Source organism: Phodopus roborovskii, unplaced genomic scaffold, assembly GCF_943737965.1.
Source record: "Phodopus roborovskii unplaced genomic scaffold, PHOROB, whole genome shotgun sequence".
NCBI lineage: Eukaryota > Metazoa > Chordata > Mammalia > Rodentia > Cricetidae > Phodopus > Phodopus roborovskii.
The window spans coordinates 24,763,379-24,785,421 of record NW_026126460.1 but is presented as its reverse complement, the minus strand read 5'-3'; the positions used below and the strand labels follow the sequence as shown (position 1 = coordinate 24,785,421).

Here is a 22,043-nt window from a genome sequence, read left to right as displayed (position 1 = left end):
GCTTTTATAGGGTTTCAACAAAGCCCGCACATTGCAAACCAATCATTTCATAGCATCAAGAGCCTGTGCCGTGCGGGCCAATCAATTTAAACCATTCTATAGTTTCTAGACCAATCATTTTGAATCATCCAAGCCTGTGCTTTATAGATCAATCAGTTTTCTACAGCCCCAGAGGTCTGTATTTGTACGGGCTCCGGGTGGGGTGACAAATGGCAGTTAGGATAGGTCACTGGGGCGGGGCTTTCACAGGGAGTCTACGGACCTCAGAAAGCGGTCAGTTCATTTCCTGGTATCTTATAGGCCAGGATCACGCACTCAAGGGCTGTTAGGCTGTATTTTCCATCCTTTCATTTGTTTATTTGAGATAGGGTCTAACATGCTATTCCAGGCTATCCTGGTCTGACCATAAAGTGCAGTCTGGGAGTGTCTCCTCTTCCTGTGTGCTGGGACTATAGACATGCATTTCACCAGTCTGACTCTCAGTTTCCCCAGTGACCTACACGAAACATCTGGGGCATCCCAGCCCTGTAATGAGTAGTGTGAGAAGAAGCAAGGGGAGGTGAAGGATGTGCTTAACACCTCGCTTCTTTATCAGCCTCACACTAGTGGCGGTCTACTATTGGTAGTAAGAGCTGAAATTACTGAGTACAGACTAGTAAACACGGCCAGCATCTTTAGACATGTAGGAGTTATGTTCTCTGTTTTACATATGAGGAGACTCTCCTGGCTGGTCAGAGAGACTGAATGGTCACGGCAGCCCTCTGGCTACCTCTCCTCCTGTGAGAGATGAATCTGTGGCACTCCATTGTCTTGGACAGGGATTTGTTCTCTGCCTTCCCCCTGCTCCAAGTCACTTGAGGCTAAGTGACTGTGTTCAGCCCTTCTTCCAACTCTGCTTTAGATTTTGAACTCCTGCTCTGAAGTTCAGTCCATCGCTCTGCACATGAATTTATCCAGTGACTCTGCACTTCATGCTCAGCTTTCATAGGGCCATAAGGTTGCAAGGGAAGTTGGTCTTAAAGCTTCCAAAACAAAGGGTGTTGTGTTGCCTTGTTACCGGGACTGTTACCAGCCAGTTATAGTGGCATATGGCTGTAATCCCATCTACTTGAACTAAAGCTGATGCAGAGGGATTGTGAATTTGAAGTCAGCATGGGCCATAAGACCTTGTGTCAAAACAATCAACAAACAAACAAACAAACAAACAAACAAACAAAAACCATTCCACAGCAGGGTCAGAATGTAAGACACCAAGGTGGGAACAAGGTTGAGGTCAAACTTAAGGCCTTTATGTATGTATGAGACTGTCATCACCCCTATATACTCCTAGTTCTGGCCCCAACATCTTCTAAGTCTTGTAAGACTCATCCATAACACCTACAATTTTTTTTTTATTCAAGGGATTTTTAAAAATGTTATTTATTTAACATACCCATCCCAGTTTCTCCTCCCTTCCCTCTTCCTGCTCCCACCACCTTCTCTTACCCCATTCCCCATCTGCTCCTAGAGGCGGTAAGGCCTCCTGTGTGAACAAAGTCTGTTCTATCACTTGAGGCAGGACCAAGGCCCTTCCCCACTGTGCCTAGGCTGAGCAAGGCATCTCTCCATAGGAAATGGGCTACAAAAAGCACTAGGGATAGATCCTGGTCCCCCTACCAGTGGCCTCACACACTGCCCAAGTCATCCACTGTCACCTGCATTCAGGGGGCCGAATTCAGTCAAATTTAGGTTCCCTAGCTGTCAGTCTGGAGTCAGTGAGCTCCCATTAACTTGGGTCAGCTGTTTCTGTGGGTTTCCCTATCATGATCTTGACTGCATTGCTCATATTATTGCTCCTCCCTCTCTTTGACTGGGCCCAGGGGTTAGTTGTGGATCTCTGCATCTGATTCCTTCAGTTTCTAGATGAAGGTTCTATGATGATTAGCCAGACAGTGGTGGCATATTGCCTTTAATCCCAGCATTTGGAAGCAGAAGCAGGTGGGTCTCTGTGAGTTCAAGGCCATCCTAATCTAAGTGCTAAGTCAGGCTCCAAAGCTACCCAGAGAACCCTGACTCGAAAAACAAACAAGCAAATACATACATGCATGCATGCATACATACATACAATTTTGAACTGTAGTCTTTACAACTGCCCAGTACCTATGAGATGTTCCAGAAGGTAGTGCTTGTTTGAATATTCAGAATTCCAAAGTAAGATGGCTGTGGGGGAGGAGGGAGTGGCAGCAGAAGTCAGAGCAGAGCGGGACCCTGAAGACTCCACTGAGCTGGGATAGAGGAAGGCCAGTCCACCAGCACTGGCTTGACAAATCAAAGCTGATTCTCTTACACAAATATGCACCCATGGCTTTGGAGGCTTCACACCTCAGCATGCATGACCCTGGTATGACACATCTTATTCTGAGGCTTTAGTTGCCAGTTAATTCCTGAGGTGCCATGCATACCACCTAGCGTGTCCTTTCAGTGTATCGGTGATAACTGCCAGCGTGCATTTCTGAGGAACTTGGTAGTTAATAAGACCAAGCAGATGAGGAAGTCAGTAGCAGCTCCAGCTCCTCAGGAGGCCCACTTATCTTCCCTTTAGTTAGCCTTTAACCAGATCCCCACAATGGCCTCTGTTCCAAAGCAAAGACCTGTTTATTTCCCAACAAGTCCTGTTTGATGAATCTGTTTGCAGATTCCAAAGATTGTCGCTAAGACTTCAGGAATAGCCAGATACCTATCTGCCTTTGGCTGTGCACTCTTTGTCTTATCCAAAGACAATTAAACATTTATAGTGTGATAAAATGCCACCAGTATATAAGGAACAGCTAAATTAAGATACTGCTAAACCTCTTATGCAGAGATAAAGGTAGTCATAGGGTTATTGTGCCGTTCTTACTGGTCTGCAATATCTATACTTAAAAAATATGGGAAATCAGGCCATTCTCAGTGGTACACATGAAGCTATGTTTTAAGAGAGTTGGTGTTGTCTAAAGACAATGGACAAAGCTAACTTATGAATGATCCAGTCTCTGTATTTTCCCTGAAATGGATCCACCATGGAGAACATACTGGGTAATGATCTACCTGTGACATCTGTCTAGCAACTCTGCCATCTTCCTCGAAGGCAGTCCTCCCTACAACTCTTGCTCTGGGGTTTGCACCCCTTTTCCTACAATACCAGATTGTAGGGAAAGCATGTTGTAAATGCACTCACACACTCAGTAAAAGTGAAAACAACTCAAGAATTTGTGTACTACCTTCTTCGTTGATTAATTTCTAAGGACAATACAAGTAGAACCCAAGTTCTGTAGGATGCTGTAAACCTATGTGCGTTGTATACATGAATATGCATGTTTAGGCATTATGTTACACAAATATGATGAATCTCTGTTCCCAATTGATTACTGGGTGCTTCTCAAATCTTAAGGCTACATCTAAATGTTCAGCAGATATACACACAGTTTGAACAGTTCCTCCTATCATTGTGTCTCTATGCCCCATGGCCAAATAGCTTCTCAAATTAGCCTTCAAGCGCAGCTTTGTTTCAACCATACTAACCCCTAACCTACTCCCTCGCTCTTTCCATCCTTATCTTGACTCAACATCCTACAGTACATCCTGCTTGTCTAATTACTTGATTGGCCTCCATCTTCTTTTAAAGACCCTCTAAACACACACTATCTGCTTTGGAACACCAAATTACCCTGTTGTGATCCAAATCAACCCAAACAGACACAAGAGGTCACTGCTGCAAGGAAAGATTGAATGCAGGGCAGCACAAAAGAAGGGGGGAAATTGGAGGAGAGAGGGATTATTCGGGGCTGCAGAACAGACTCGGAAGCTGAACTGTTACCCAGAATACCAGTTAAAGCAAGTATTTAAGCACAAAAATCATTAACATTTGTTGCCAAGTTACAGTTACAATTCTCACCCAATAAGAATTCAAAGATTAGGGCCTTTCCTTAAGTGTTCCATTATTTGTCAATCAACATACAATGCAAGCCTTGCAGTTTATCCAATCAGAGTCATTTGTTCTCTCTGTTGTTAGGATCAGTCATGATGTGTCTAGAGAACTAAAGGTGCATAATGATCATTTCTGTGGTTTATGGAGGAAGCGGGTCAGCTATTGGAGGGTTCCCAGCTCCCCTAGGTCTTGGGAATCTGAACTTTGTTTCACCCTACCGGTAAAATGGAGTCTGAAGTCAAAAAGGCAGTACTTAGGCCAAGTTTGTTTTTTGTTGTTGTTGTTGTTTTGTTTTGTCTTGCCAGCTTCCCACATCCCAGCATGCCATGAAGGGGAAGGCAGGAGTAGGCAGTATGCCCAGCTGGAGCATGCTATGGCTTAGAGGTTTCCATTGTAAGAGGGCTTTAGCAAAGGCAAAGGGACTGGAGCAAGGAAGCAGAGGAGCAAGGATGCAGAATGAGTCAGTGCCCGCTGGAGAACGGTGCTTGCCGGTGGGAGCAGGGAGCAGTTCAGGCAGAATGAAATGAAGAGTGGGCACTGGCCATCGAGGAGGGATGGGCACAGAACGGAAGACCTCACCTCACGGGAGAGGGCTGAGCAGAATGCAAGGTGAAGTGTTATAGAGGGGAGCCTGTCAGAAGTTGAGAGGAGGCCAAGGACCTCTTGTTTTCAGAAGATAAGAGGATTACTGTGTGTTTGAACATCCCCAAACACGGGAAATGATGATGAAAGTGGAAATTGCCTAGTTAGATCTTTGTCTATGTGAGGGAGAGGGCAGCAGGGCAGGGTTGGGGTGCTTGGTGCCTTAGGACCAGGACGTTCTCTTTTGATTGCTTCTCTCTTCCCAAAAGATGTGAAGGAAGAAAGATGAGGAGCCGCCGAAGGGGCAGAATCGGATTGAAGTTGCCAGAGAGCCTCAGGCCACGGAGTTCCATGGGCAGGAACTGCTAACACTTGGAACAGTTTCCTTAGTTTTGAAGACATAGATACCAGGAATCACATAGCTTTTTCAGTTATAATACTTGCATATAGCATTCATAAAATCTCTGTGCTGAGTAATAAAACATATGCAAAGTCTAAGAATGGACTATTTTATATCCTCTAAGTAGAAGTTGACCATAGGCAATTCTCACAATGTAACAGTAAATGAAAAATGCAAAAGTTCCATTATAATCCCTTTCCCGAGTCAACACAGAACTTTCCAGTGGAAATCATTTACAACTTTTAGCCGGGGTCCTGTATCTTTTCTCATCCACCATTCCTTCTGTCCCCTTGAGTTCATCTTGCCATGCTACCCCAAACAGAACGATTACTAAATAATCATGTAGTCACACTTCTAAACCTGATTCTTGCAGGCTTTCTGTCATGTGAGCTTTGATAGCCTCCTTTTGCTTTTTTTCCTATTCTGGGTTACAGACGATACATCTCTGCCCCCTGGGCACCTTTTCTGGTAACAAACAATATATCAAACTAGTTCAAGTAACCACAAAGTTCGGGGCCTGAACCAGGCCTCAGGGAATGTCAACAAGGCTTGTACATTTTACTTAGTCCTTGTCAATGGCGTATAACGTGTAAACATTGCGGCAGCTGGGATCAGATGGGATAGACTGGGATTCTGGCATTGGGAGTCACAGTAAGTGTAACAGATTACAGCTCTGCTCCAGAGAAAGGCTTCCCCAGTGTATCAGCCCTGCTCTGGCAGGGAAGGGCATCACTAGAGAAGTTGTTACAGTTTGACTGCTGTCCGGCTTTGTTAGGGGAAGCCCTGCTCTGCTCCTCTCTGCTCCAGCGTTACTTCTCTCCTCCGCTCCATTCCTGCCAGGAAAAGTCTCACCCAAACCTCATTCAAGAGATTTATTGGGAGGGAAGAATCCAAGTGGCTTCCCAGCAGAGGACAGAGCAGAAGACAGCCAGACAACCAGAAACTAAATTGGCACAGCCTTTATATAGGGCTTCTTAGGGGTAGAGTTTTTCCAGGGAAGAGATTTCCAGGATGGGGATTGGTCAGATTTCAATTCCTGAGCTCAGATTGACTAGATCTCGTGCTCAGGGATTGGTTGGTTTTCTGCTCAGGGTCAGGAGCAGATTTGGCTCTGGTTTCAGGGCCAACGTGTGTTCCTTTCACTGTCTTTTAGCTTTAATTTTAGGGCCAGGGTGTATTTCTTTCCCCGGCTCTGATTCCAGGGAAAGAGTGTGTTTCTTTGGCACTGGATTCAGAGTCCTGACTCTGCATTTCTTTGATTCTGGTTGCAGGGCCAAAGTGTGTTTCTTTGGCTCTGCTCAGGGTGTGTTTCTTTGGCTGGCCATTTTTCCTTACATAATGTATCTTAATCATTTACTCCCCAAATTTCCCCTATTCTCCTCCAGACACTCCCTAACACTTCCTTCCATTGTTGTGTGCTCTCCCCTTTTTTTCTAGAGTGAATTTGATTCACTATTTCCGTCTCTGTTGAATTCTTCTTTCATATCTTGCATGATGTTTCATATGCCATTCAGTTCTTTGTGTCCTCAATCGGGAGCATATTTAATTCTTTGATTTCTTTGAACATACTTATATGTTCTTTTGCATTCTGTATCAGGGATTTGATCTAACTAACTCTCTTGATGCTATTTTGTGGGACTAGTACTTTTTGGAGTGGTCTTTTGGTTTTCCATGTTTCTTGTGCTACTGCCTTGGTGTTTATCATATGCCTGTTGATATATCTCTGCTGCTCTACCTGCTCTACTATTTGTGATGGCGGCTCCTTTGAGAAGTGCATTCTTCCTCTGTTTGAACAGCTACTGTCACACTTTCCTTTTCCTTTCATATGCAACCTAACAGGACAAAATGGATGTTTTTCTCTCAGAGAAGCCCCCAAATAACCCAGAGTTTAGTTTGATTAGTTTGGGCTCCTTGAGTATAGGCATGTGCCTATCTGAGGATTAATAATTATTATGGTAGATAATCAAAATTTTGATTGATGTAGATTTGGTCACTTGTCACCTTTAAAGATCATGTGTGTGTTGGGTCTCCAAACCCAAACTAGGAATTACTGGAGGATGAGGGGCTGGTAGAGAAGATAAGTAGCAAGTATCTGGAAGGAATTTCTTTATTATGTATCTACATGGCACCTGCTCCTAGCCTTTCAAAGTATTTGCAATAACTGTACATTCATGTAAGCCGTTATTTGCTGAATGTATATCTTCTGCGTCAAGCTGTACACTCATCCACAGATTTTATCATTTATTTGTTTATCTTAGTGGTGGGGCACTCATTCGTCATGGAAAGACTGTGATGGTCTGAAGACAACTTTCTGGTTCATTCTCTTCATCCATCACTTAAGCCCTAAGATTAAACAAGTCATCAGCATTGGCAGAAAGTTTCCTTACCCTCTGAGCCATCTCTCTGTGTTGAGAGGGATCATGTTTCCTTTTAACACTTTTTTGTATACAGCACCCAACACAGTTCTTAGTGTAGAGTAGATGTTCAATAAATGTTTGTTCAAAAACTGTGACACCAAAAAATAATAATAATAATAAAACAATGGGATGCAAGACAGTACATACGTGTGTTTCAATCTGCTTGTGTTACTACAACAAATAGTCCAAGACACACACACACACACACACACACACACACACACACACACACACACATATATTCATTATATAATGAATAAAGAAAATAGGAGTTTATTTCTCACAAATCCAGAAGTGCAGGGTCAAGATGCCAGTAGTTTTGGTCTTCTCTAAGTAAACACGATGGTTGATGGTCTTTGTATAAATCCAGGGATTAAAAAGGGAGCAAGACAGGCTAGGATACTGGAACCCCGGGGCAGAGGCCGGGGGGCTAAGTTCAAGTCTTTCCTGAGGTACAGAATGAGTTCAAAGTAATCCTGAGAAAATAGTGTCTCAGTTAGGTTTCTTTTGCTGTGATAAACACCTGTCATCAAAAGCAACTTGGGAAAGCAAGGCTTATAGGTTACAGCCCATCATTAGGGGAAACCAAGGTAGGAACTCAGGAAAGAAACGTGGAGGCAGGAGCTCAAGGAGAGGCTATGGAGGAGTGCTTCTTCCCAGCTTTTGCTTCCTGGCTTGCTCATTTGCTTTCTTCTACATCCCAGGATCATGTGACCAGGGTCTACAGTGGGCTGGACCATTACTCACCAATCATCAATCAAGAAAACATGCCACAGACTTGTCTGCAGGTCATGCTGATGGGAGCATCTACTGAGCTGAGTCTCCTGCTTCCCAAATGACCCTTATCTTGTGTCAAGCTGACAAAAAACTAACTAGGACACTTTGTTATTAGGGCTCAAACCCTGGACAAATGGCTGATTTGGGTACCTATTTAACATATTAAAGCGGACCTGACTGCTGTGTTCTCCCAGCATTCCTTAGTTCCTACCTATGACAGGGCCCTTCTGGCTGGCATACCCCACCCTCTACCCCAAACTTCTCCAGCCAGGGGCTGGGCTACCCTTCCCATTCATAGCCATTTTGGCTATGCCAGTCTCTTGACCCAGGCTACCCCTTTTGGTGAGTGGCTCCTCCCCTATCTCTCCTGTCCCCGTTTCTCCTCTGCCTTCTTCCTCATATGGCCCAGCTCATGGTCATATTTCATATTCACTCTGGACTCTGCCAGATGTCTCTGCTGCTGGCTAAACTCTCCCTTTTATCTACAAAAAAAAAAAAAAAAAAAAAAAAAAAAAGTAGAAAGAAGGCTGAGGACTTAGCTCAGTGTATGTATGGTATGTGTGGGCTTTGTTAGCATGGGTGGGGTCCTGGGTTCAATCCCTAGTACTGAAAGGAAGAGAGGGAAGGAAGAAAAGATGGTGTAGGAAAGCCAAACTGAAACTGTGATAGTCTGTCGTCCAAGAAATCCAAGAGCACACTGCCCCTCCCCCATTGCTGGGTGCTGGGTGCCTCTCAGGGGTCAGCCTGGATTGAGATGTCTTTATCTCTTACTAGCTGGATCAGCTTTGGCTTTGCCCTCTAGAGCTCTGGGCATTCATATGTACAGTACAGTGGGCACATTTCTCATTTTGATGGCCGATGAGATAACCTACATGAACCGTTCAGCCCACACTGCAGTCCTTCCTCTTCGGATGACTGGGGAAGCTGTGAGCATGTGGAGGGAAGACTTTTAGATAGCAGAAGCCCAAGATGCTGCCCACTGTCCATCTCGGCAGGGTCAGAGGGAAGGCAAAGGGGGCTACTCACCCGTAAGTTAGTTTCTAATCCCACCCTTTCCAACATGGGCTGTACACTCCGGGAACTTTCCTCTGTTTGGGTATTTGTCTTAAATCACTGAGATTTCTTTAGCTTCAAAGCTCTTTCGTAATCCCACCTCTTTCCCATTATAGATAAAACCTTCTGGAACAGAAAGCTTTGGATGCTTCGAAAGCCACTCAGCAAGGCCCAGTGATACAGAACTGTGCCCTGTGCTGGAGTGAGCCATTATGGAAGCTGGCATGAAGGTTACTACAGTTAGAGGAAGCCCGAGCCAAGGGAGGGAGCCATGCAGGAATTTAAAAAGCAAACTCTGAAATTCTGCTCTGTTTTCAGCAGCCAACACTACCCTATAGCCCAGTGTTTAATTGTCAAATAATCCTCTTCCTTTTCCCTGCAGGTGTCACAACATCAACTTTAAAGGGACTGTCAGAGAACAAAGCAACTGGGTCCCTGCAGGCAGAGCGCTTTGTGGGAACTTGAGACTGGAGTGCCCTTGGCTTGGTCTCCGTGCTCCTCCCTGTCCCTCAGATCTTCCTGGCATTGCACTGTAGCCACAGAAGCTGACTTTGGGGTCTGTCTGGGGGCAAATCTTTTTCTTCAGTGCTCTGGCTTCTCCCTGTTTGGACTTTTACCTCCCCAGGGGGCAGTCTACTCAATTTTCTGGTAATTGACAGTAGCTAATCTGTGCCCAGTAGCTAGCTTCTTAGCATTCCCTGGGCTTTTCTGCAACTTGTCTGTTACCTATTGTCCCACAGGAGACTGTGCACCAGCAAAAAAGACACCCCCAGCCATCACCAGGAGTCTCCCTATAGGGCCTGGCATGGGAGAAATACAATAAACATGTGTGGTAGAGACTCAGGAGCCCAGCAGGATTCTCTTTGCTTTCCTGTTCCTGGATGGGGTTTATGCACTGCAGAGGGTTCAAAACAGGATCCTGGAAGCCATCCAGACAAAGGGTTATTGCCTTTCTTTGGGTTTATAGCAAAGAGTCTCTATTCTACCCAAATTACTCTGTACCAAAAACTCTGCTTTGAACCAGGAGATTCTTAAGTGCAGCAATGAAAAACTCCCCAATATCAAATGGTCAGCTCTGAAACCACACACATAACAGTAACACTAAATAGACCTAGCTGATTGCATTTATTTAGTTAGGCATACATGAAGAATAACAACTAAAGAAAAAGAGGCCATTATACGGGAGGAGTTGAAGGGAGGATAGTATGAAATAATGTTTCAATTTAAACAACACAAATAATCTAGGCTTAAAAATCAAAGGGAGAAAAAAGGTTTCAATATCATAACACCTTAGAGAACTTTAGGCAGAGAGGGCTATGCATGCTCTTGGATTGCAACTTTGGTGTGTGTGTGTGTGTGTGTGTGTGTGTGTGTGTGTGTGTGTGTGTGTGTGTAATTTCCATCTATTTCTAGCTCTGTGAATTTCTCCCTCTCTGAGGTGTAGGGCCAGCCAGATTTGCAGGCTTTTCTCAGGTGTAAAGGGGGGACATCTGGCAGTCCGACGAACGTTTGTACAATTCACAAAGTACACATCCCGCCTGCAGAAGACATAAAGCAGACCCTGAACTAGCAGAAGCTGGGGTTGGTGATGTGGTTGGTGCTGAAGGTGCGCGCGCAGGTGCTAGCACCGCCCTGGGCAGAGCTAGCCGTGTTGGGGGGCGGGCTGGGGTCCGACCAGCGCGGAAGAGCAAAGGGGAGGAAAAGGTGAGTGACAGGGAGAGAGAAAGGGAAGGAGGAGGAGCTGAAGCGAGAGCCTGTGAAGTGGCAGAGAAGGAGTAAAGCGGGCGGAGGAAGCTGGGAGGAAGGTGTGTAAGAGGAGCGGAGGGGAGGAGCGGCCCGGCGCGGGGAGGAGTCTGCAAACTTTCAGTTCAAGGGCATTGTGGGAAGTAGCCATGGTCTGAGGCTGGCGCCTCACCTGTCAGCCGGCCTGGCTGCTAAGCTATCTTCTGGCTGTCGCATCCTTAGCGATCGCCGCTGTCGCGACCCGGACGGCTGCGACCACCATGGTGAGTACAGGTTGAGCATCTTGGAGCTGGCCCGGGCGGTGCACTCTCCGGGTGACACCTGCGGCTCCAGGGCCGGACATGAGTCAGGGAGGAGGTGCGCCGATCCTGGCTCCGGTACCTCTGAGGCACACGCGCTGGTGATTCGGCTGCTCCGGAGAGTGCTAATCTCCCCTGCCTGCGAGTCCCACGGACACTGGTATCGGGGCTTCATTCATTTCAATGTCTTTTGTTGTCTGAGCCAGGCGCTGGGGATGTCGCAGGGGATTAGGTGCTTACACTCTTAGGAGGATGCTGAGGGAAGGAGACTGTGATGGAATGGTGAAATAAAGATAACTTCTCAGAGCGAGGAGACGGCTCAAGCAACCTGGCTGAGATGCAACTTTTGAATCTGTGGCCCTTTTTGAGGAGGTGATATCTGACCTCTCCGAGATCCTAGAAGGGTGTTGCATTTGGAGGGATCTGCAAAGTGAAGAAGGGAAACGAACCTCCAGTTTGTAGCTGGAGAGGTGGGCGTGGTCCCTTGTAGCGCGTCTTCTTCCTAAGTTAGAGTTTTGGTTTTTGTTTCGCTCGAGTTTTGACAAGAAAACCGACTTTACCTGTTCAATGCTTTGTGAACCCTTGGGCTGATGGCAGACAATGGATTCTCTCTCTCTCTCTCTCTCTCTCTCTCTCTCTCTCTCTCTCTCTCTCTCTCTCTCTCTCTCTCTCTCTCTCTCTCTCTCCTCCTCCTCCTCCTCTCTCTCGTGCGCGTGTGAAGATGAAAGCGGGGAGACCTGCTGCACTCGGAAGTGGCTGCCCAGTTCTGGGAGAAAGCAATACCTGGGGTTCCTTTCGCGCTGGCTTTCTGCTGGGATAGTCACTGGGAGCGGAGCTTGTCCCACTTCCCTAACTGCACACACTTCCCAAATTCCTTGAGAAGTGACTTCCCGCAGGCACTCACCGCAAAGAGCAGCACTGGGTGAATTAAGAAAGGCGATCTAGGGGGACAAGTAGTCCTGTGCTTGGGCAATGGGATAGGATGCCAGAGGATGTTAATGAGGTTCTCATAGGATGCCAGAGGATGTTAATGAGGTTCTCGGTTCCCATCCTGCCCATTTTTGTTTGTTGAGGGTTCTTGATAAATACAGGGTGGTGTAAAAATGCAGCTGTAAATAATGGAGCAGCTCTCTTGGCTTGCTCAAGTTTCCGAAGGAATGAGGTGATGGTGTGCCCAGGCAGCCAGCTCATTTGCCTAATGGAGGTGGAATGGGACCCCCCCCCCCGGAGTTTCTATGGAACCCAAAGCTGCTTACTTTGGAACTGGGTCTGAGGGAAGGACCCCATGTTCTAGGCAGCACCTGGTCCGAGTTTTTTTTGTTTTTTGTTTTTTGCTTTTCTTACCCAGTGTCAGATGATCTCCAGAAGCCTGAAACATTTCTCCAGCTTTCCCTTCAGGACCAGTGGTTGTGTCCCTCCAACAACCCCCCCCCATGTCCCCCATCCTCCACCCCAGGCATGCCTGCCTGACAGGGGTAAATAATGTCACTAGCTCCTCTAGTAAGCCAGCTCCTCCCCTCCATGACTCAGGCTACTCTTGCAATTTCCAAACCAGGTGGTCACACCTTGTCCTTTATCTACAACTGCATAACCTCCCTCTGTCTGGATTTGCTCTTTTGGCTGGTGGGATAGTGACTGCGCCTAAATGATTCGGCAGGTGTCTATTTGTGGCCTGGATACTCAGAGGGGTTCCCCAGGCCTTTCTTGGAGGTCCATTTTCATAAGGATGCTAAGATGTTATTGGACCGTTTTGATTCACATTATTTCAAGACTGTAGTGAAGTTACTTGAGTCCAAGTGATCTGAAATATTAATAACACAACAAATCAGTTGCAGTAATTGACAGAGGAGTCCAACTGTCTTCTGTTGGGCCATATTAGAAGGATTTGCCAGACTCTAACATGATGCTGCTCTTTTCATTCATTCATTTTCATTCTTCTTCCATCACCTCCTCTTTATTATTTTTAATTGAATTAGTAAACGTATGAAATATTTTTCTGTTTTCTTTCTTTTTTTTTTTCTATCGTGTTTTCTAATGCAGTAACTATCAGTGGATATAGCCCACGGAAACAAAAGGATCTTTGGTGTTCTCGTTGTCATGGAGATGCCCCAGGACCATGAACAAGCATACACACAAGTACTTTAAGAAACCCCACCCGTGTATGTGCTCAGCAGCATTTCATCTCTCTTGCTCTGCTGTCAGGAGCAAGAGAAGATAAGTGACTGTTCTATTGCTCACCAGCCCTAGTGTTCAGCCAGCCAGGGACAGCCAGTGACTCCTTCCTCATTCTTAGATCCTATCTCTTGCTGCCTCCTTTAGAAGATACTTTCCCAAAGTGGTTCATTCCATGCTGGGCTTCGTGTCATGTGTTCAGTGACTGGCTAGGGTCTGTCTGCATCTTGATCAAGCTGTTTGAAATAACCGTACCCTTATTTTGCCTTTGTGTTAGAAATCCCTTCTTGGGAAAGCAATGCTAAGCTGATTGTGCTTAGGAGCAGCCCCAAATCCTCCTCTGTGTTTTTAAAATATCAGTAGGAACTTACTATTGATAGCTTGCTGATGAAAGGGACTTTTGGTTACTGTTGCCTTATTTTTCTTTATAATAGCGTGTGGACAGCTAGAGAGACATTTGAGAGGCTTTGGGGACACCTTTAGCAAAAAAAAAAAAAAAAAAAAAAAAAATGTAATTGGGCCTTGGTTATGAAGTCCTTCTAAAAAGTTGCTCTAACTCTGAAAGCCACCAAAGAACATCGGAGAGGAATCACCCCTGTTGAAGAAACCCCAAAAGAGGTCCCTTTGGAAAAGTGAATAATTCTGTCATAAATTCAGTTCTTGTAATGTGTGGTACAGTATGGAGCGAGATAGATTTATATTAACCAGTTCAGAGGGGTTTTGTGTTTGCAATTTCTTTGCAACTTTTTTAAAGATGAGGTTCCACTCTTTGATCTTGAGTAGCTTGGAACTTAGTATATTGACCACAGGGCTGCCTTCATATCTGCAATGATCCCCCTGCCTCTGAGGATTCCAGGTGTGTGTCACAACCCCCAACCTGTGTTTTGATTTTAAATCCCCACTGAATTGTGAAGCCAATTCTCTAAGAGACTGGTATTTATTTGAAGCAGTGTAAGTGGACCCCTCTCCCAATCTGATTATAGAAAGCAAAAGCAAACAAAACCCCCAAACAGACAAAAAAAACCAAAAACCAAAAACAAAAACAAAAAACAAAAAACAAACCAAAACAAAACAAAAAACCCTTGCCCCTGTCGGTGCAGGGCATGAAGACAGAGAAAGCTCTCTCCCTGCCACAACACACTCCCTCTCCTTGGTATAGCAATGTTGCTGTTAAGTCTGGAGATATTTTGGCAGTCTTAAATTCCAGCTCAAGGGGAGTGGAATCCATCAAAGTAATGAATGCTTTCCTCCCTGAGGCTTGGTCTGGGCTATTGGCCAGCAATTAGTGTGGGGAGGGGGACTTGGGAGGAGCAGGGAAAATGACCTTTGGTGGGATCTAGTTGTCCCAAGTTCTCACTCATGGCACACTCTTCCCCTGTGTCTCCCAACACTACCACTGAGGCTAGTACTGACCCCTGTCCATGATGATGGCTACTTAGCTTCCATCACTTCTTTTTCCTTTTTGTGTTGAATATTGCCATCTGTTTACAGATTTTGCATGGGTTTTTTTTTTACTAGCAAAAACTGGCCAGACATAGTTGGCATTGGCACAGTGTGTATGTATTTGCCACCTCGGGTGGTCAGTGTCTGTTCTTCGGGAGTTCTATGAATTATGCCATTATGAGCTACGGTAAAGCAGCAAAAACTACCTCCCTTCTACACACACACACACACACACACACACACACACACACACACACACACACAGAGAGAGAGAGAGAGAGAGAGAGAGAGAGAGAGAGAGAGTCAGATTCCTTTGAGTCCCTAGAGACTCAGCTGCTTGAGGTCCCCATGAATCACTTCTTCAGTTTTTTCTAATCACCATAACCAGAACTTCTTCCAGAGACCAGAACTCTCCTCTGGTTGCTTTCTGCCTTGATCTGGTCCTTTTCTTCCTCATAGCATTTTCCTTCCTGTGTATCTTATTCTCCCCTGAAAATTCTTCCTTCTGGAGCTCCCTGTTCTTCATGAAACATCTTAGCCATTACCCAGAAAACTCTCTTTAAACAAAATCTCTAAGATCGTATGACTTAAAAGAGATGACAGGAAGTGCCTTTGAATCATGCTTGTGAACTACCCAACTATCTGGAGAAATGTGCTTAATATACACCTTCCAGTAATCAGTTAGGAATTCTATCAGTGCATGGGAAATACTGCAGATGGTTCCTGCTGGGAATAGAATGCCTTAGAAAGCAAGCCTGCAAAACAACTGCCATTAAAGTCCCCACTCTGGAAGCTTCCTGTCAGGTAGAGCTGGCTCCCAAAATTGCTGTCTCTAAATAGTTGCTAAAAAATGCCTGGGGAAAAAAGATGCTCACTCATTAGTCATTCAGTGTAATCAGGCATGGACTTAAAGTACATTCAGGCAAGAAGAAGAGCATAAGGAAGTCTATATGTTAATGACTTTGCTGGATTTTCTCACACACCTTGTTTCTGCAGTGAAAACTACTGGTTTGTAACAAAGTTCAGTAGATTCTTAAATGCTGTGGGAGTTAAGATTTAAGCAGAAAAGGCTATACTGAATCTGCCTGTAAGATTAAGATGGTGTGGTGGTGTATGCTCATAATCCCAGCACTGGGAAGGATGAGGCAAGAGGATTGCTAGTTAGAAACTACCCTGAGCTAGACATGTATACCACATCTCAAAATCCATACCATACCAAACCAAACCAAACCAAACCAAACCAAACCAAACCAAACCAAACAACAAACAAATAAAAAAACAAAAATAAATCATTCCAGGAAGAAGTCAAAAAGGAGCTATTGAGCTGAGAGGATGGCTCAGCAAACAACAGAGTTAGCCATGTGAGTTTGAAGACCAACATTTTCATTAGTAGAGCACACACAAAAAGCCAGTGCAGGGTGGGAGAGTGGCCCCTGTTCCCCACCATTTGCAACACTTGGGAGAGCAGGCCCTGCATTTCTCCTGTGCAGCACGATAGAACCGGTCCTGTTGGTAGAGATATGGGTGAGCCAGCCCTGAAGTTGTGAGCATGGGAGAGCTGTCCCCATTACTCATCTGTCATGAGGTGGCATGTATTACTGGAGTTTTCTTGTCCTGCCAGGTCCTGCTGCTTTAGCCCCAAATGAATACACAGACTGTATATTAGTTATTAAACTGTTGGCCGATGGCTAGGGCTTCTTATTCTGCTAGCTCTTCTTAATTATTAACTCATTTCTATAAATGTATTTCACGTGGTCTTGGCTTACTGGAGAATGCCTGGCCTGTTACTCCTTTAGTGGCTACATGCCTCTCTTCTTGGTCTCTCTCTGCCTTCTTTTCCCAGACTTCTCCTCATCTCCTAGTCCCACCTATCTCCTTGCCTCTATTGGCCAAACAGTGTTTTATTCATCAACCAATAAGAGAAACATATATACAGAAGGACCCCCACTAGGCATGGGTGGGGGAGAGATGCCCACCAGCCCTCCTACCCCCATCAATGCCTGAGGCAGGTGGCAGAGCCTGCCCTGAGGCCATAAAAGCAAGAGAGCTGTCCCTGCCCTTCATCAGTGGCCGCACTCGGGAGAGTGGCCCCTATGCCAGCCTGAGCAATACAGTAGAGCAGGCCCTGAATGTGTAGGTGCGGAAGAACTAACCCTGTGGACAAGAGAGCAGGAGAACTGTCCCAGACCCTTGCTTAGCCATCACTGCAAGGAGTGAATTATCCAGGACAATGCAGGAGAGGTCATCCTAGTGGTGAGAACAAGGTTGAGCCGACCAACACTGAAACTACCCAGGCCCAGAACCAGGGTTATATGTTGGCTCACCCCAATATCCATCCCATCTGTGATCTGCTGGAGCACATGAAGGGTCCTGACCTACAGACCCAAAGCTGCAGGGTCTCCACAACACAGGATAACCAAGAGGAGTTCCAGAGAGGGCCCAGTATCCATATAGTGTAGCAGAAACCAGAGGCCTCAAACCAGACCAATGACTCTTTGCAATGAACACTTGCAAATAAAGATATGTGGATAAAATAGTTTACTGCGTGATTTACCCTGTCGTGAATACACCTTCATAATGAGATTGGTTTTTTCTTTCTCTTTTATTTTTCCTCCTTTTTATTCCCCTTAAATTTTATTTTATTTTATTTTTGAGGGGATGTTGCAAGGACAGAGGGCAGATACAATGGGACAGGGAATGAATTTGCATGATGTGAAAGATATAAAGAATAAATAAAAAGAAAGTTTAGAAAATGCCAGTGCATAGCCAATACAATCCGTAATCCCAGTGTTTTTATAAGAGATGTGAGAGGTGGAGATAGGAGAATCCCACAAGCTTGCAGACCAATTAGCCTGCATCCAGAGACCTTGGTGTCCTCTGTCCTCCACATATGCTCCATGGCACACGGGCTCACAATCACACACAAACGCATGAGTGTGGCGTGCACCCGCAGGACAGATGGCAACCACACGAGGATTCTTCTCAGATCACACTTTATTGGAGCACTTCTTGGTTGAAGGGAGAGCTGAAGGTGAGGGTCCCCGGGGAGCTACTAGGCAACGGGTTGCAATCTCATAGGCTCAGAGGACCTCGCCACAGCATTGGAGCCACGGGATTGGCTAGGGAACGAGCAAGCGCACCAGAGTACTACCATCAGGCAGGCATATGCCCAAATAAGGTAAGGCACCGAGGGTGCAAGAAGGAGGAAGTTCTCCATCTTGTAATGGCGTTCTGCTGGCGGCAGACACACACACACACACACACACACACACAGGAGTGAGCTCAGATTCAGATCGTCACTGAACTGCCTTTCTACAGGCTTCATTTCTTGTGTTAGCCCCCCCCCCCCCATCTCCCTTGCTCTTTCCCTCCAGTCAGCATAGCAAATTTGATTTTGCAGGTGAAGCTATGAGAGGTACATGAAATGAATATGTTACTTCGAGGTGTCAAAATCCTGTCTCATGACTCAGCATGCTGTCGGAAAAGCTGCTTCTGTGTGTCCACGCTGGGCTGTTTGTTTCCCGTGGAAGTGACACTCTGGGGATCTTTCTTGGCCCTTCATGACACTCCTACCTGTTCACTTCTAAAGGAAAGTCCTAGAGAGGGAACTAGGTAGGCAGCGCTGTTCCTGTGTGTGACCCCAGGTTGATCTCACTTTCCTGGTTGACTTTGCACCAGGGTTCCTGAGCACTGGGTGATACTATCCAGTTCAGTTAGTACTGTGCCTGGTACCGGGAACACATTCCAAAGTGTCAGATAGGGTTATTGTGGAGGGAAGTGGGGGAAGATCTTAGAATGGCTTACAAGAAACTTAGTTGAATAAATAAAATAAACGAAATATCATAGGCTACCATAGGTATGGAAAGGTATTACAAGACTATCACAGTTTTAAAGAGTGAGTCAAAACTCTGTGGCTAGAATTCTTTTCTTTCTTTCCCCTCCGTCCTTCTGTTCCTTTGTTCCTTCCCTTCCTCTTTCCTCCTCTCTATGCCTCTCTTCCCCTGCTGGGGCTTGACTTCAGGGTTTTGTACTTGGAAGCCAAGTGCTTTGCCCCTGAGCATGTCTCCAGCCCTCTTTTTACTTTATATTTTGAGACACATTTCCCTAAGTTGCCCAGACAGGCCTTGAGCATTTTCCCTGACTGCCTCCGCCTCCCGAGTTATTGGGATTACAGGCCTGAGTCACTTTTCCTGGCTCTGTTTCTTTACTCTGCCGATACATCCTCAGATCCAAGAGCAGTATGCTAAACCCTGACTTTCGAAACCCATTTTATCTCATGGTTTCAGTGCTTTAAGAATGCAGCCAGGCATGGTGGCTCATTCCTCTAATCCAAGCATTTGAGAAATGGAGGCTGGAGGGTTGCCATGCATTCCAGGCCAACCTGGGTTAACAATGAATACCAGGCCAGCCTGGAATATGGTGTCCTCCACATTGAAAAGTCTTTGTAAGGCAAACAGGTGCAGTCCAGGATGTCATTAACGAGGTGACAGCTTGCATTCTGTTGGTGCCAGACTCTGAGTGCAGGAATGGATCTCCCTCTGTCCACCTTTTTACATAGTTTGTGTGCAACCAAAGAATCCCTGTCAAGGCATACATTTTTTGATGAGTGCTCAGTAGTCTGGAGTAGAAATAATATTAGTGTTTTTCTTTCACCGTGAGCCATTTCCCCAGCCCTGGAGATCAAAGCTCTCAATAAACTCTTAAATGTTCATTACTGTGGAGAGTGGTGAGTTTAGCCTATTAAGTGTGGTCTCCTGAACAAAGTTGAAAATTTTCATGTTAAGAATAATTAAATAAGTTACATTATAAAAAAATCAAACTTGTGGCTGGAGAAATGAGGCAGCTCCTATAGAGACCCTGAGTTCAGTTCCAAGTACCCATGCTGGGTAGCTCATAGCCACCTGTAACTCTAGTTCTGTGGGTTTTGTTTGTTTGTTTTTATTTCATTGCTTCTGAAGAAAAGCACTGAGAGGCACATACTACCCCCCAACACACACACACACACACACACACACACACACTTAAAAATTGTATCTTTAAAAGAAGGAAAAAGCAAATAATAGGAAAAAAGTCTCAAATCATGCTTGTTCTTGTTCTTTTTTCTTTTGTCCAGTTCAAGTTGGCCTGAAAATTTCCTGGAACTTGTTACTTGTATTTCCAATGTCTTCTTTCTTCTATCTTGAATGCTTTGAAACAGGGCAAAATGTAAAGATGTCTGGCTTTTCATTGACCTCCAGAGAAAATCTAATCAGATCATAAAAAGCAAACAATAGGTGTTGACATATTCAGAGTTGCTCACTTTGTTCAGGAGACATGATAAATGGTAAATGATTGTGTTTATCACATGTCAGGGAATTTTCCACTTGTCCATCTTCTGGATTCAACTGCTACTGTTGCTACATGAGGCCATACGTGTAAGATCGTCTCTTGGTTACCAGAAGCTCATCATGGTGTTCAGGAGAGATTACTCATGTGCATTGACAGGCTAGACTAGTACAGAGGTGGGAAATTAACTTCTGAAGTATGAAGCTCATGTTTAATTATTACAGAGATTCAGGGAGGAGATGGGAAATTCAGACTTTGGGCTGATCCCTGAAGGGAAAGGTGATCCTACCTTCAGTTTTTCAGAAAAGAATGCATACTACAAGGTGTCTGCAATGTGAGTGAGTAGGTATATAAAGTGAATAAAATATAAAGAAGAGGAATGCTTATTAAGGAAATGTAAATCCGGAAGAACCCATATAAAAAGTCGGACATGTGCCCTGAGCATCTCTAATCCATTTATTTTAAGGGGCAGATGGGAGGTAGAGACAAAGAAATTCATAAGCTAGATTGACATAGCAAGAAAACAAAAAATCTTACTTTACATGAAGTAGAAGGGGAGGACCAACACCCAAGGTTGCTGTCTGACCTTTACATACCTGCCATAGAATGCATACTTATATCACATAAACACACACACACACACACACACACACACACACACTCACAGAGAGTATATGTGTATAGTGTACATGAAGCTCTGAGTTCCGTCTCTTATATTGCAAAATTAGTATCAATAAAAAGAAACAGAGCCGCTTTCTCCTATGAGGAGGAAAAGTATCTGTGAGTGAAGCAGCTTGGGTACCATCCTACACTGTGGGTAAATAATATAAAATAAAGCTGTGGTCAGTGTCTTAAAAGTTGTTACAGATTTGGACTTGTGAGGAGTATATTTCAGATATAAAGGGGGCAGCTGAACTAAGCAGTAACCTGGATTCTAGCAAGATGTGTTTTGGGGCCTGCAAGGAAGTTGTTGTGACTATACACAGAATTGTGTTTAGTAAACAAAGCAACACTCCCAAATCCTTAGATGTTTAGAGCCCGAGAAAAAGTGTAGCCATTTAGGTTTTTTTAAACTTGAGAGTTCTCATTTTGTAGGCATGGGATATAAACAATGTGATAATCCTGATTGGGTCAAGTACTAAACAGGGTCCTCACAGTTTCTACTGTTTCTGATGGTAGAAATTACATAGGGAGTTATAAATGGATGAATAGCTGGTCCTGGTTTGAGGCTCCAAAGGTGTGATGCTTGCTTTCTGTTTTACTAGGTACATTGGACAACCACATCTGCAACTCAGACAGACTTGAATTTATCTTTGCCTACAGCCACTTTGAAAGAAAATCCAAGCAATAAATACTTTCTGCTTGGCTTTATGTCAGTCAGTCCAGGCCTATTGAATTCTAAACCATTAAACCTATTAAGCATAATAGTAAAACAAAATGGGATGTTTTGAAGCAACATGGGCTCAATATGGAAACTTCAGTTCTGGTGCCTTGAGTAAATATTTGGAAAAGAAGATGGGCAGTGGTGCACGATGTTAATCCCAGCACCTGGGAGGCAGAGGGAGGTGGATCTCTATGAGTTTGGGGCCAGGCAGGTCTACAGAGTGAGTTCCAGGACAGCCAAGGCTACATGGAAGAACCCTGTCTTGAAAAAGCCAAAAAAAAAAAAAAAAAAAAAAAAAAAAAAAAACAAAAACAAAAACAAAACAAATGAACAACAACAACAAAAACCTCAAACAACAACAACAACCCCCTCCCCACCACACACACACACACACACACACAAAATGCATTTGGAAAAGACATTTGTAGTATATCAATTGCAAGATGTCACTTTAGATCTTGGATAACAACCTTTTTAAATCTTGAAATAATGGGTTAGTCTG

At 44.8% G+C, this 22,043-nt stretch overlaps 1 protein-coding gene across 3 annotated transcripts in view; it reads left to right on the top strand.

Annotated features, from left to right (window-relative positions):
- The first annotated feature begins 11,018 nt into the window (after positions 1-11,018).
- Ap1s3 (adaptor related protein complex 1 subunit sigma 3) overlaps positions 11,019-22,043 on the top strand; it is a 53,098-nt gene continuing 42,073 nt past the window's right edge. Inside the window, exon 1 of one of the 3 annotated variants that reach the window (XR_007834885.1) lies at positions 11,019-11,181. Coding sequence is in view for 1 of the 3 variants with exons in the window: in XM_051190547.1 (XP_051046504.1) it covers positions 11,179-11,181 (3 nt within the window). In the remaining 2 variants the exon portion in view is untranslated. The remainder of the gene's footprint in view (positions 11,182-22,043) is intronic. The other 2 variants (XR_007834884.1, XM_051190547.1) reach the window with 2 other exon arrangements.